This window comes from Arabidopsis thaliana, assembly GCF_000001735.4.
Source record: "Arabidopsis thaliana chromosome 1 sequence".
In the NCBI taxonomy this organism is placed as follows: Eukaryota; Viridiplantae; Streptophyta; class Magnoliopsida; order Brassicales; family Brassicaceae; genus Arabidopsis; species Arabidopsis thaliana.
In genome coordinates, this window is record NC_003070.9 from 2114726 (window position 1) to 2126460 (window position 11735).

At 36.9% G+C, this 11735-nt stretch overlaps 3 protein-coding genes across 3 annotated transcripts; 1 reads left to right on the forward strand and 2 right to left on the reverse strand.

Annotated features, from left to right (window-relative positions):
* Positions 1-39: 39 nt before the first annotated feature.
* On the reverse strand, positions 40-6020 carry AT1G06900 (Insulinase (Peptidase family M16) family protein). The gene is made up of 19 exons (NM_100565.5): positions 5593-6020; positions 5431-5506; positions 5286-5332; positions 4941-5053; positions 4559-4632; positions 4330-4425; positions 4121-4240; positions 3760-3993; positions 3510-3658; positions 3097-3253; positions 2792-2941; positions 2326-2705; positions 2099-2248; positions 1787-1969; positions 1468-1671; positions 1249-1352; positions 1005-1158; positions 796-917; positions 40-673 (listed from the first exon to the last, which is right to left on the reverse strand). Exons 1-19 carry the CDS (start codon positions 5908-5910, stop codon positions 430-432), a joined length of 3075 nt encoding a protein of 1024 aa, NP_172173.2. The 5' UTR covers positions 5911-6020; the 3' UTR covers positions 40-429.
* A 245-nt stretch (positions 6021-6265) lies between these two features.
* Positions 6266-9076, forward strand: TRFL7 (TRF-like 7). The gene is made up of 6 exons (NM_148439.4): positions 6266-6956; positions 7063-7349; positions 7712-7896; positions 7983-8043; positions 8133-8193; positions 8781-9076. Exons 1-5 carry the CDS (start codon positions 6374-6376, stop codon positions 8187-8189), a joined length of 1173 nt encoding a protein of 390 aa, NP_683280.1. The 5' UTR covers positions 6266-6373; the 3' UTR covers positions 8190-8193; positions 8781-9076.
* Positions 9077-9950: 874 nt separating this feature from the next.
* On the reverse strand, positions 9951-11177 carry OFP4 (ovate family protein 4). The gene has a single exon (NM_100566.2). It carries the CDS (start codon positions 11074-11076, stop codon positions 10129-10131), a length of 948 nt encoding a protein of 315 aa, NP_172174.1. The 5' UTR covers positions 11077-11177; the 3' UTR covers positions 9951-10128.
* Positions 11178-11735: the final 558 nt, after the last annotated feature.

Here is an 11735-nt window from a genome sequence, read left to right on the forward strand (position 1 = left end):
AAGGTCATTTTATACTTTCTTTTCATTTATTGTTCCAGTGGACATATACCTGTCATTAAGGAGAAAATTGTTCCAAATGGGATTTTTCTTAGTGAGAGTTTCGATGGTTATTTGAAGTAAGTTTTTATCGATTGATAACTTTTTTTTTCTGTCTGTTTTTTAGTTTTGCTGCTTCTTTTTGGGTAAATGAAATCTATACATTGTATAAGATAATGCTTTTCTAATCAATAAATATCAAATTATCCACCAGATAAAAATAATAATTTAAAAAGCGTATTCTCAAATCGTAACAAAAAGGGATATTTTTGGTGTTTGTCACCCAAAAGTATAACCTATCCAATGAGGGTATGAAGAAAATTGAGTGAATCAAAATATAAAAGATAAAAAAAAGGGAAGACGAAGCAAAACTCTTTTGTATGTTTCTTCTCATTAGCAAAGGCTGGGGTAAAACTTAGAAGTTGACTTGAAAGCCACTGCGTCTGCGATGACCTGCACCGCCTTTTGATCTGTTTGAGTTTCTTTCATATTGGTATCGCATCCCCAAACCCTTACCGCAAGCCTACGACATTTGGGTGATGATTCTCTGAAATAGGTTTTGTACCAACTGATCACATCTTTCTTCTGTATACTTCTTAGTTCTTCTGCTTCTTTGTGGGAGAAATCAAACATGTACCTGTGAGAGAGTTAACTCCATTTTCATTCGCCAGTGACCGTTGTGGATATGGATCCAAGTAAATCATTGAAAGTTCTATAGATACTACAGGTCACATAACTTCAAACCCTTGAGATCCTTACCTTTTGTCAACAATCTGACTCCATAAGTCATTTGTCTCGGACAAGAGAGAGGGATCCTTTTCCAGCAATCTAGCAATCATACCACTTCGGTAATCTTCATAGGATTCATCATCCAGTTGTTCCTGCAATTACAGTCCGATTAACATATGTGGAGCGAGGTAAAGATTTAACAAAAAAAATCAATATATTCTTTTTGATTACAGACTTACCAGAAGCCCTTCGATATCTTTTATGAAATTGTCAACTCTCCCCAGCAAATGAACTGGACCGTACTTAGAAGATTGAACACAGAAACAGAAACCGTGCACACGATACGTTAAGCGAGGGCCACACTCGACAACATAACCAAGCTGCTCCTTTGTCCTATATCCAAAATATGTATATATATGTGTGACTATACATGAATACAATTTTGATCTATTAAAAAAACTAGGTAAACATGTGATGACTAACCTCAACTGATTGAACAATGGCTCTTCTATGATTTCATGAAAGAGATCCAGCACAGCTTTCGTTCTCGTTGATTGAGCTTCTTCAGGCTCGATTTGATAGTAAAGCTGCAAATCAGATGCAGGTTAAAATTCAAAACCATGATTATACCCGAGGAAAGTACAATGTTTTCAACTCTTCTTGGCTGACTCTTATCACAAGAAAATACTGTTTCCTTTTTACCTCGACTACTGAGTTTGTTTCAGATTTGTTCTTCACATTGACATCTCTCACAAGTTTGGCACCCATAGGGAAACATGTTATCTGTTCACCATGTCTACATTTGCTTGGGAGTGGTTCAACCGTCAAACTGTCTTTGAAAATGTTTGATATGTTCACTGCTTCGTCTTCGGACAAATTACCATGACATAGAGCCTCAATAAATATCTGAAAACATAACAGAGGTATTACATGACCTTTGCCCAATTTAAACAAAACCAGAGAACAGTCACAAAATCTGTGTATTAAGTAAAACAGGAATCACACTGATGCAGAATGTTACCTGAGAGCGGAGTTCAGGAATAAAGCTGTTGAGATCATCGAGAGACAAATCATTTAGTACAGACAACTTTTCATCGCTGTCATAGATCCGTTTACACAAGAGTTGCAGTCTCAAGTATGTAGAATGGTTCAAAGGCTTCATATTAGTATTCCTAAACCCTCTCTCCATGTTTTCTTTGATAACCTACAAGGTTAGAAAGAAAAAGAAGTTAAATCAAGAAATGATGAGGATAAGAAAATGACACAAAACTTGAAATTTAAGATAAAAGGAGAATTAAAAATATGACAACTATACATGCAAATATTCACATACCTTAAATCGCTCCAGGTTTGGCATGAAGGATTTGGCTATGGCTAAGATTTTTGATAGAAGAGCTGGAATTTTCTCATTAAAGCCATACACTTTAAGCTCTAGCTTATCACCATACATAGATAAAGAAGTTTCAAGTTTTGCTATACTGGCCTGCAAAAAGTCAGATATTAATGTCAATGCAAAAACAAAATGATCTAAGAAGATTTTCCTAAAAATTAGTTACTTGCCTGGTAGATGATCTCATTAAGCTCATCTTTCAGAAGGTTAATATATAATTCTGTCAAAAGGCAGTTCTTCACACTGGCATATGCCCCCTTCAAATTTATGCGGAAGTATGTATTTGCACGAGGAACCTTAAAAGTTTCGTCAAGCTTGTACCAGAATTTCATGAACGGTTCATCAATTATACATCTCGGAGGAGACTGACTTTTGGGATCCACATCAGAGTTAATGGCTCGGATCGAAAAATCACAAGGGATGAATTGGTTTTTCGAGGGGAGATGTAAAGAGTTATCTACTTCTGAAGGATTGCTCCATGATTCCATCAAAGACAATGGAACATCTTCCTCTATGTAACTAGAACCGAACCAAGGTTCTTGTTGGAACTCTGAAACAAGCAAAATTTCAAAAGAAGAATACTAAGTATATAAATTTGTTTTCAAAAGTTCCATACTCGACGAATCTTTAAAATACCTTCCGACTTGATGGATTTCGAAACAACATCAATCCTCATGTTCTGAGGTGTGAAAAAACCCATAAGATCTTCTATCAATTTTGGATCCCATGTCTGGTACACATAATCACCATAAATAACGTGCTCCACTGGATAAGCAAGCATATTCTCTGTACAATTAACACTTTCAATGATTAACTAAGAAACCCATGTTGAAGTCTTTACATTACATGTAGACATCAATGCATGATAGGTACTAAAAGTATTTAGGCTTTACATGCCAACATAATAAGTTAATAGACAATAACTATATATAAGCACAAACCTGAGAGCTCAGCAGCATAATCATCTGCCGGCTGCTCCTCAGCAAATCTGAAGTCCATGTTCCCAATATCTTGGAGTTCCTTGAATATCCATTCTTGTGGTGACACATCACGCAATAACTTGAGATATTGATAGATGTAACCAATGATGTCATAAATCTGTTAACAAAAGTTGCCATAAGGTCAACATGGGACATAGTAACATAACAAAAGCAAATATGGCAAGAACAAGACTACTGTATATGCAGCTAGTAACAGGCTATATCAGCTTATCAACCAAAATAAGAAACAAGTAAATATATTACTTCAAAATTCAGAGACAAAGGGTTATATCTACAATTGAAAATGATTAATTATCCCCTGCGTCCAACTTACTTAGGGGAAATTAAGTATAAATAAGTATGTGACAAGATACCTTCTCTAAACCAGAGTCAGTGAGATGTATGGACATGCCGAACACATATGCTAGAGACGAGCGGTTGATTCCATCATCCCCAACACCAGCAGACAGTGAGGTTGCCCAACCCTTGGCTTTGAGGAATGAATGCAGACTTCCTCTACCCTCTAAAAAACACAATGTGATAAACAACATCCTTCAATATGGACATGCACAAGCACACTTAATAAAACTTTATACAAAAGATAAAATCGATGTGATTTCTCACCATGTCCTAATAGATGTGCTAGGTAGTCTTCCGGCTTCTTCACATAGGCAGAGCGAAGAGGAGGGAGAGTCCATGTCAAATCAAGTATATGAACATCTTTAACCGCCTCTAGGCGATATAACTTACCGCCTTTCCAAATAGGACCTTCTGCCTCCAGAGTTGGCCTGATTTTGGATCCGTTTTTGACATCACCAAATAGTTCTACAACCCAACTTTCAAGCATGTCGAGAGATTCTGCAAGATATTAAAGGTAACCATTAAACTACAATAAACTCAAACAGTAAAGACAAGCCAATATTTAGGAATGAATATAAAGATTTTCCAAGAATCACAGCCAGATCATACACCTAGAGAATTTTACCTCCCCCAATGACAACGAGCTTCATCAGTCCACCATGGTAATATTCCTTGTATAATTTCACAATACATTCCCGTAGATCAACCCCATTTTCCATTGCACCACTTAAGCTCTTCTTGTTACCTTCCAGAGCACATGAAGGACATATTAACAATAAATCCTCTCAAGAATATCTTAAATGTGGCAAGTAAGGCACACTGCGGTATCCTTACCCCATGCAAACCTATTAAAAGGATGACCCTTTGCAGATGTATAGCACTGAAGTTGTTGCAGGCGACATGCATCATTTTGGAGGGCCTGGTTAAATTCTACAAATTTGGATTTTGTTAGCAAGACACTTTTAACTATATAGAAAGATTTATATATCTGAATGTTGATTGGAGATGGATCTTTTGATAATTTCAAACAAAGAAATAAGAGTACGAAACAAGCAAGATAAACCTGAATCAACGGCCAGGACTTCCCGTTCCATAGCTTCAGTCTTCATGAGCGGTGCAACAAAAAACTGAGAGAATCTAATAATAACGAGAAAACAGTTCTAAGGTCAAATAAGCATTTTGAATAAGAAAAATGAAAAGGAAAAGATTAAACTTAACAGAAAGCTCAAATATTGCGTACGGAATTTTTTTACAACAACTGGTATAGGAAAGACAAGTAATTACATAATGACGACCAGGAAGGATAAAAAACTATGCATCTTCCTTACAATGATAACAATCTCTGGGCATGCATACCGACATAAATATCGACTGCCTTGGTAAATTTTACAGCAAAATGACGTTTATCTAGATATGTGAAGTAGCAGCTCAAGCAATTTTTGTACCTTTTCAAGGCCCCTTGAAGAAATTCTCTCTTGACTTCGAAGTGATAGCATGTATGCTCCATTTCTGTGTATGCGTTAGAGGATCCACCATGCTTAGACAAGTAACTATCATACTGCAAGAAGTCAAAACCGGAAGAATTAAAAGATACATCATGCTAACAAAACGAAGTCCATATCCATTATATCCAAGCTCCGTAAAGATTCATTGTTATATCTAATCATTCTAACTCGGTTAGTTTCTTGATTCAAAGATAGAAAATTCTAAAGTAAGCAGAATACTTATTTCATATGAATCTATAAATAATGCCAAACCATTGAAACCATAGAAAATAATGCAATGCTTACTTCATTCTCATCGGGGAACTCAGTGCTACCCATAAAAAGCATGTGTTCTTCACCAAACATAAACATGAGAGTGATTCAATTAGTAAAAAAAATCAGAAGAAGTGCATTCAAAATGTAGTTCAAACTCATAGAAAGAAGAAAATACCAAGAAAGTGAGCCAGGCCTTGTGCCTCCGGAGGATCCAAGAAGCTTCCCATTGAAACACACATAGCTGCAGCAGCCTGAGACACACAACACAAAATATACTAGTTTAAAAATCAAAACCCGATACAAGAAGAAAACAGAGATATAGCTTTTAATTGAAAACCTTTTTGGTCTGATGATCCCCTTTCCCTTTCACTTCATCTTCATCCTCATCCTCATCTTCTTCATCTCCTTCCCCATCTTCCTCATCATCTTCATCATCATCATCATCTTCAGAGCTCCCGTCACTATCTTCTTCTTCACCGTCCTCGTCATCTTCATCAATTTGATCCGGAACAGAGCCTTCGGGGTAAATATCTGGATCGTGAATGAGCAGAGCACACAATCCATTCTCCAATTCAATCACTCTGTATAACCTCCGATCGTTTGGTGACTTCACCACTACATTGTCCAAAGCCGAGACGGATTTCATTGAAGACATTGTTCTCGTTTTGAGAAGAAGATAGCGACTGGTGAACAAGTTCTGCTGCTGCTGCAGCTTCCTCTTCTTAGGTCTTGCTTCTCTGTACCCAATGAATCCGATTCCGCCGCAAATGCCTTCTGATGATTTTTCGTTTATTAAAAAATGTAAAAAGTTAGAAGCAGTGAGTATCTTGCCGTTTTCTCCCTAGGGATATTGAATGTGAGCCGTTTATAGTAAATAAAACGACACGCGTTTCTATTTTTAAAGATGGAAACGGCAAAAAGTTATGGTTCTTTCTTCCATCGCTTCGTTTTCGCCTCTGTAATCGGAAGAAAATCGAAAAGTGAAAAATTGGAAATTTGAAGTGTTACAAACCTAATTGACCTTTCCTGTGTAACCCAATTCGAGAGACGGAATCGGCGAGTGAGAAAGTACTGATTTCTCTAAAAAGCCCAAACATTGCTTGGTTGATTTAGCAACAATGGCACTCTCGCAGTGGAAGGAAGCTATACTCGAAGGGATTTTCATGGAGATTGAGGATGGTATTGTGGAAGAGAAGAATCTCGAGCGATTAGAGAATCTTGTGGAGATTTTACACAAAGAAGGTTCTAAAGTACCCAAATCAGTCACGGAAGCGTATTGTAAAGTAGCTGTGGAGTGCACAGTGAAGTGTCTCGCTTATGAGAAAGATGCAAAAAAGGCTTACACCGAAGCAATCAAAACGATATGGCTCGGTAGGATTATGCCTTTATGCGATAAGGTTAGTTGTTTGGTTACTCTTGACCTCTTGAAATGCTGTCGAAGATTATGGAAGGCCCACACTGACGACAAGGCTTGTAAGACACTGATGGATGAAGATACAAGAGACAAAGCTTTGGTTTGTTTGAGGAAGGTTGTTTTAGATTTGAATCCCAATCTTGTTTTAGAGAATCTCAACATGGATGAATCGGATGAGATTGAATCTAGTGAAGAATCTGAAGAGACAGAATCAATGGTTGAAGCAAGAGAGGGCGTGGGTAATCAGAACAGTCAGGCGTCTGAAGCTATGGAAGAAGACGACCAAGGTCTACACTTTCTCAACTTTGTTTCTTTCATCTCTATTTACTTTGTTACGATGTGATTGTGCTTTTGTGGATACTGAAAGGGTCTGATGCATTCCTTTTGTTGTAGAGAGCCTCTTAGATACTGAACTGGAAAGACCTACTTCTGGAGGGTCAAAAGCTGTATATGTACCCAGTCAATTCAATCCCATTCCATCTGCAGTTGTTGACAGAGCGCTCAGAAAGCTGAGAGCTAGTAAAATCGAGCTAATGAAAGCTTTAGAAAAAGGAAGACCTTCAAATTTAAACAATGAGACGATTACAGAACAAGAAAACGATGTTGCTAATCCTTCTGCAACAAACGCTGCACCAAGGCCTAGCTTGATGGAGCCACGTAGCACAGCACACACTTATGAAGTAAATTTGCTTCTTTTTCTAATTGTTTCATCATATCATTTATGTTTTTTTCTTCAGACTTCCTGTGTTTAAATAGCTAGGTCGATGGAATACCCACCCAATACACACAGATTAACTAAGTTTTCTCAGCACTATCCCGATTCATTCTTTGATCTTTTCCTATTATTTCATATTGTCTGACCAGCCCGCTGCACTCGGTGGGAATTAGTATTGTGTAGGACTCGCTGAATTGATTTCTTTGCATGTTCGGTTTCGGAGTTATAGCTGAGTTAATATAATGTGCTTTTCATGCAACTGTATAACATAGGACTTGTTTGTTCAGATGAGTTTGTTTTTCACATTATTTTTGTTTGTTTGATTAGTGGAATGACTCCATTGATGATTCAGATGGAGAAATGGGCGATGACATTGAAAGGATTAATAAATCAAAACGTAAAAGAATTGTCGTGTCTCCTTTGAAAAGAAACCGATGTTCAGAAGGTGCTAGAAGGCCAAAACTTCCTTGGAGTACTGCAGAAACGCTGGCCGTACTCAAAGGCTATGAAAAGTACTGAAACCTGAAGATTCTCCTAGATGTTAGATGAATATCTTTCATGCATTTCTATTGATTTGATGCATTCTTTTGTGATTCAGGTATGGTGCAAACTGGAAACGGATCAAAGATGAGAATCCAGTTCTAGTGCGCAGAACTAATGTACACAGCTTCACTTATCTTTCTGTTCTTTATTCATTTCTCGGAGTTAATTTTATCTTGTTTCTAATAATAGACACATTCTCTCACAGGGTGATATTAAAGATAAATTTCGAGTTGAGATGAGACGTGAAGAGCGCCGTCATTGAGTAGGTGAGTTAAACATAGTCATAGTCTATAAGGTACAATCGTCACCCTGGTGACCTTTAGAAGAGAATAACAATAAAGTACTGCTGCATTAGCATCTCAGTTCCCCGAAACTAAAGTGTGTAGAGTAGAAGAGGGGTAATGATATGAACCCTCACAAATAGTGAGCCAAGTTCTAAGAAGCCAATAGTTGCTTACACAAGTTAGCTTTGAAGGTAAACTCTACCTGTAGAACTATGAGCGTATGTATAATGCTTCTTAATACAGCATATAAAATACTATCAATGTTGGTTTTTTACTATGTCAACGAGTCATATTCTGTAGAAGGGAGAAATTGAATATGCAGGAATAATGGATTTTATGATTTCTATATATTTGACCACTGATGTGATAAATTGATGGGTAAACAAATCAATGCTCACCCATCATGGTAGTCTAACTTTATAATGGGTTAGTTGAGCTTAGGAGGGTTGGTGTTTTAATAGCTGATGATCTTCTTACTTTCTTTTCGGCATTAAAATCATAATTATATCTCTCGTTGTTCTTAATCTTACGTATAATTGCTCCATCAATTTTCCATTCTTTGCTTATAGGTATTGGAGTACTGGAGTAGGCATCAGACCTTTTTGTGAGTAGACGAGTACCAACAACTGCTGAACAATGACGTATTGTAAAAAAACTGGGTAACATTTTGTAGCCTTTTGTCTTTAAGACCCATAGAATAGCGTACGACGATGATTGTCTAGTGAATGGTTTTGTTAAGTAAACTAGGTTCCTTAGTCAAATGTAGACGAGCAGTTCATTTCGGTTTCATATTATTTTCTATTACGTTTTCTACTGTCTTGGTGTTTCATTTACGCAATGAGTCGATATCGATTAGGGTTTCGAAAAATTTACCTCAGAGATAAGCAGAGTTGTTTGAATCTTGACCTCAATATCGATTAGGGTTTCGAAATCCTTGTTTGAAAGAGAAGAATAAGAATCACAACGCCTCAAATATATAGCGTTGATAATGGGGCTTCGCTTTAATGGGCCTACAGTTTGTATTAAACCGGCCTTTCCCGTGCACTATATATCAAAATCGAGTTTGGTGTTTCATCATTTAATGTTTATGTTTTGTGGTTTGATCAATTCCCAAGAAATGTCTGTCCATACCGTACTAAGTACTACCAGTATAAATAGATGGTAGAGGAGATGGGCATTGGGAAGCAGCAGCAAAACAGTGGTCCTCATCTTCTTCATCACGACAACAAAGAGCCTTTAGGTTCTTAAAACTCTCTCTCTGCTTTTCCTCTTTAACCATATACTCTTCTGTGTCAGTGTTAGTTTCTCTCTCTAGCGATTTATGTTATTCAGGCTCCATTTTCATGTTTCCTGCTTCATTACTCATTAGGACTGGAACCCATTTCTACTCCGTACTTGATGGGTTTCTGACTTGTCTCCGTGTGGCTTCTTGTCACTACACTTTTGGCCTTTTCTTGACTCTTTTTTTTTTCTTTTGACATTTTCGCTCTTGTTACATAAGTCGTTACCATGACTAAACTCCATCAATCCTAATCTAATCCAAGGTTTATCACTACATGAAACTAATATAATAAAACTCTTTGGATTTGTATATTGTTTCTGAAAATATCACATAAACATTTAGCAGCACATACTGTTTCACATTTTAATTCTAAAATTGAATTATTATCATCCATGAGGCATGTATTGAATAAGTATGTTTTAGTTACTGATTTTTAAATTACTGAATAAGTATGTTCTATTACCTTCACAAACCATAACCAGAGACGAAAAGGAAGCGAGTGATTTATATGTCTTTATCACGTTATTCAGACAACACAAAAACTGGTCTTGCAAAGAAAATCTCCACGGCTACATCAAACTCTTTAAAAGAACTACAATTAACCAGAGATTTAAAGCTTTTGATCATAGTTCATTCTACTTCGATGCAAATGTAGAGTTTATGACTTCAAGCCAGACTTGAACGAAAACCTTGATAATGAGATCATGATACTCCTTGGGATTCAAGGTAAGGTAACATACTAGAAGATCCTCCATGTCGTTAGAGGTTCTGATGTTGTTCTCTGCTATCATCTCCACCATTGATTCTCTGAAATCCTTGCTCGGATCGATAGAACTCTTGATTACTGCAAAACTGTCAAGAATTTGTTTGTTCTGTGATCTTGATTTGCTTCTACGAGGCGAGACTTGAATTCTAGGAGATCTCGCTCTGAGCTTTATCCTTGGAGATTTAGCTGATGATCTTCTTCCACTAGAAACTAATGTTTTCTGATGTTTCTTCTTGGTTCGACATGCATCTTCCTCTTCATCTTCTTTCTCTTTACTGACCTTCACAGAGAGATGATGAGGTATATGTGTTTCCTTGGTTCGGTTACTTGCACGACAGGCTTTCTCCGTTGAATCAAACTTCGTGATCTCTTTGAAAGTTTTCTTCTTGAAATCTCTATTATTCATGTCGATGATAATATCATCTTCAGAAGAAATGACTTTCAAGTTGGAAGAGGCAGAGAGAGAATCATGGCTTTGATGAAATGTTTTGTTAAAACCTGCAGATACAATAGAAGAGGAAGGAGGAGAAGGCTTGTAAACAGTCTTTCTTTTGCTCTGTATGTTGTGAAGAGAGTTTCTTGGTGAAATTTGAAGGATCCTAGATTCAAAGGATGTGCGTGAGCGTGACCTATTGAAGAAGTAAGAAGTTGAAGAGTAAGGAAGAGACTTTGACTCAGAGGAAGGTTTTCTCTTCTTGGTAGTGTTTATGGAGTAAAGAGGAAGAGAATGCTTTTTTCTAGGTTTTGTCATGTTCTTGAGCTTGTGGAACCATTCACTTGGGCTCATAACTGACAATCTTAACTTATAGTTCCTCATCTCTAATTTCAAAAAATAAGTGATCTTCTCAGATAAAAGAGAGAAAAAAAATATGTATAGTTTGCAGAGTTTCTATGTGACAAATAAAAGAGAGAAGAAAGTGTAGAATTGGGATGTAAAAGGGACAAGACGGAACAAAATTGGGATCCACTTCATAGAATGTCTTTGTTTGTACCAAACTCATTCCGGCTTCTCTCCCTAACCGAATAACCAAGTTAAACCAAATCAAATCAAATTTAAATAAAATATCCTATCTAAACCGGTGTAATCGAAATAATTGAGGTGTACGTAGATGAGATTGAGAATTAAAAGGTTTTATTAGACTTGAAAATTGAGCAACAAAGTGTCCTCAAAAATTGTCTGTCGGTAGTAGGTCGATTGGTGGGTATCAATTAGACTAAATAGAATATTTCTGGTAAATTGCTTCCAAAACATAATTCGGCGAACGTGACAAAGGGTTTCAACAAAAGAGGTTAAACAAGATTTCAGGTTCATGTCCAATCTCTTAATATAGCCATAGTCATAGTATATAACAATAATGGTGTAGAAGAAACTGTAGAGAATAATAAAAGACATATTTGCATAAAACTCGGCGTGTCGTCTCCTTTTCACCAATTAGCTTGTGGTCTCCCTACCTCACACGTGTGTGTTTGACCAAA